We start from the raw sequence: 2629 nt of genomic DNA, 5'->3' as shown, positions 1-2629 counted from the left end.
CTCCTACTTACCCTTCCGTTCGTTCGTCGTTCGGTCGTACGTACTACTACTATATATATATATATATATATATATATATATATATATATATATATTAGGGTTTCGATAAGAAACAAACAGTGGTACTGTTATATACACCACATTTCCAGGCTGTTTATAGTATTGCACAACTGCACACAATTAATGAGTGATACTAGCACATTCAGTACGTTAGTAATAGTCAATGTCACCTCGCATCTCAATCTGCTTGTTAGGGTGTATTTTAGGAATGGATGCTCATTCATATAGAAAATATATCACACGGTATGTGTGTGCGTTTGTGATTTCCAAACCTGCATATCCGATACATAAGTACACATTGGTTTGAAGCATACTTCCATTGAAATTCAATACCCTCCAAAGAAAGTGTGTTCAACTAACGAGCCTCAAAAGAATCCCAGGATGTGATTACAAGCTTGTGTGTGACACTACGACCATCTTTTTTTCTATTTGCGTTGACCAATATAAACTCCACTAAACGTATACACAGATATACACTGCTTAAACTCGACTTTCACAACATACTAAATCGTCATACTCGCAATGGGACATCACAAGCACCACTATCTCATCGGAGAGCTTCTCAAAATAGTTCACGCCGGACATTCTCGCAGCTCTATGGTCAACCCTCAAAGTGTTTGCTATGGTATGGCATGAATTAGTACGATGTACTGCAGATAAACACAAACTTCGTACTCATATTTATTTATGTAATCAAAAAAATTGGTTCACGTAAAATCGACCCTAAAAACCCTACACATCAAATATGTTTATATTTCATCTTCGGGCGTCATGTAGTGATTACTGATTACTATTAGTCCGTTCATTCATATTTCGATGATTCTATTTTTAACTTTCTACTTCTTCTCTACTCTCTATTTAAAAACTGAGTTTTAGGGTTTAGGATTTTTCTATGAGAGAGAGAACCCGAAGCCCGAAGCTCGAAGCCGCGAGGGTCATGATATACGATATTTCCATATGTACTCACCGCGAGAGTCTCCGGTCACCAGTCTCCACTCTCCAGTGACCAACTCCACTGACCAGTCACCACTCACTCTTTCTCTCTACTCTTTCATCAGGTGGGGAGACCGAGAGAGAGTATGTATGACAGTATGAGAGAGAGAGAGAGAGTCCTCACTCCTCACTCCTCGAGTCCTCCTCAGTCCTCAGTCTGGGGAGTGAGGAGCCCAGACTCCCCACCAGGCCCCCCCCCCAGTCCCAGTGACCCAGTCTCCTCAGTCCTCCTAAGTCCTCAGTCCTCAGACTCCTCACCAAAGAGAATTTTTAGGAGGCCTGGAATAAGGGTTTTAAATTTTAGGTATTTATGTACATTTAGTACAATTGTACATAAATATGTATTTTATGATATTTCCAATTTCTCCTAGGAACCCCCCCCCCCTCTTTTTTTAATGATTCTCTTTGGCCTTCTTAATTCACTCAAAGTGTATTGTTTAGAGGGCTATGCTCATAGGCTCTATGGTAGACTATGGATTCTCTCTACATATTCTTTTTGCGACAGTGCGACTGCGCGGCAAATAATTCTATATATAGCGTTCTATTAGCAATATTCATTGGGTGCGAGATTGTTAGGTTTGTAGGGTATTTTCAGAGAGTAGCTCAGTAGTCGGACCTTCCCAATGTACTCTATTATATACTCTTTAATCTGACAGATTCCATCGCAATCAGGGCTGACAGGCTATATACATGAGAATAGATTGCCAAGACTCGCAGATATCAGATATGAGATATTCCATGATTGAACATACAATTAGCCCGGAGGTCCGTGAATTTACCATTTTAAAGTTATATTCGCACTCAAGGGGTATGTGAACCGGTATAGGACCAAGCAAACAAAAGTCTAGATTAAACCACACTTATATTTACAAAACAGTTGGTATGGTGTTAACGAATCAGCCGCGCAATCAGGTCGATGTGCTGTTGCCCGACAGACCTCGCTCGGCGTTCAAATGGGAATTGGGGACACAAGAAAATCAGGACGATCCGGAATGTCCTGAAGAGTTGCTGGAGAACAAACGACACCTCAGTCCTTGGAATCCGGTATATAGTTATTCGTTTGTTCGTATTTGTATCTGTTATACATATGTGTACTTACTTTCGACAAGATTTTGTACTCGCGCTCGTATTGTTAGTATTTTTATTCATGTGCGCAATATTCTACATTTGAGAGTTTTTCTTCTAATACTTATTCCCAATTGACGTCTTTTGGTCGTGTGCAAGCTTTGATCCGCGTTGTTAGACTATGTGGTAGTGCAGTGTTATACGCGCAGTAGAATGGCGTTCGATACGAATCGTTGTTCACAACAGGCCGTTCTGTGAGCTGTGCCTAACCCAATTCTTAGTTTATCCTGTCTACAGTGACATATGTATCTCTATTCACTGTGTATTATGTTGAAACCGTTCTTTTTGAAATTTTTATTTCGTGAGAATGGCGAGCGATTGTGATTTGGATCAAAACGGCTAAAACATTAACACGTTTATAAGCCTGATGATTCTATATGGATATATATATATATATATATACACACACACACACACACACACACACTAACACACACACACATATAATATA

At 39.8% G+C, this 2629-nt stretch overlaps 2 protein-coding genes across 2 annotated transcripts in view; one reads left to right on the top strand and one right to left on the bottom strand.

Moving 5' to 3' along the window:
* The window catches only part of SARC_07225 (hypothetical protein), a gene marked incomplete at its 5' end in the record, with an annotated part of 9452 nt that extends 8807 nt beyond the window's left edge, over positions 1 to 645 (bottom strand). Inside the window, one exon of the mRNA XM_014298845.1 lies at positions 565 to 645. Within this exon, the coding sequence (XP_014154320.1) occupies positions 565 to 645 (81 nt within the window). The remainder of the gene's footprint in view (positions 1 to 564) is intronic.
* Positions 646 to 1780: 1135 nt separating this feature from the next.
* The window catches only part of SARC_07224 (hypothetical protein), a gene marked incomplete at its 3' end in the record, with an annotated part of 2865 nt that continues 2016 nt past the window's right edge, over positions 1781 to 2629 (top strand). Inside the window, exon 1 of the mRNA XM_014298844.1 lies at positions 1781 to 2097. Within this exon, the coding sequence (XP_014154319.1) occupies positions 1936 to 2097 (162 nt within the window). The 5' untranslated portion in view covers positions 1781 to 1935. The remainder of the gene's footprint in view (positions 2098 to 2629) is intronic.

This window comes from Sphaeroforma arctica (assembly GCF_001186125.1).
Source record: "Sphaeroforma arctica JP610 unplaced genomic scaffold supercont1.558, whole genome shotgun sequence".
In the NCBI taxonomy this organism is placed as follows: Eukaryota; class Ichthyosporea; order Ichthyophonida; genus Sphaeroforma; species Sphaeroforma arctica.
This window is presented reverse-complemented; position numbering and strand designations above follow the sequence as displayed.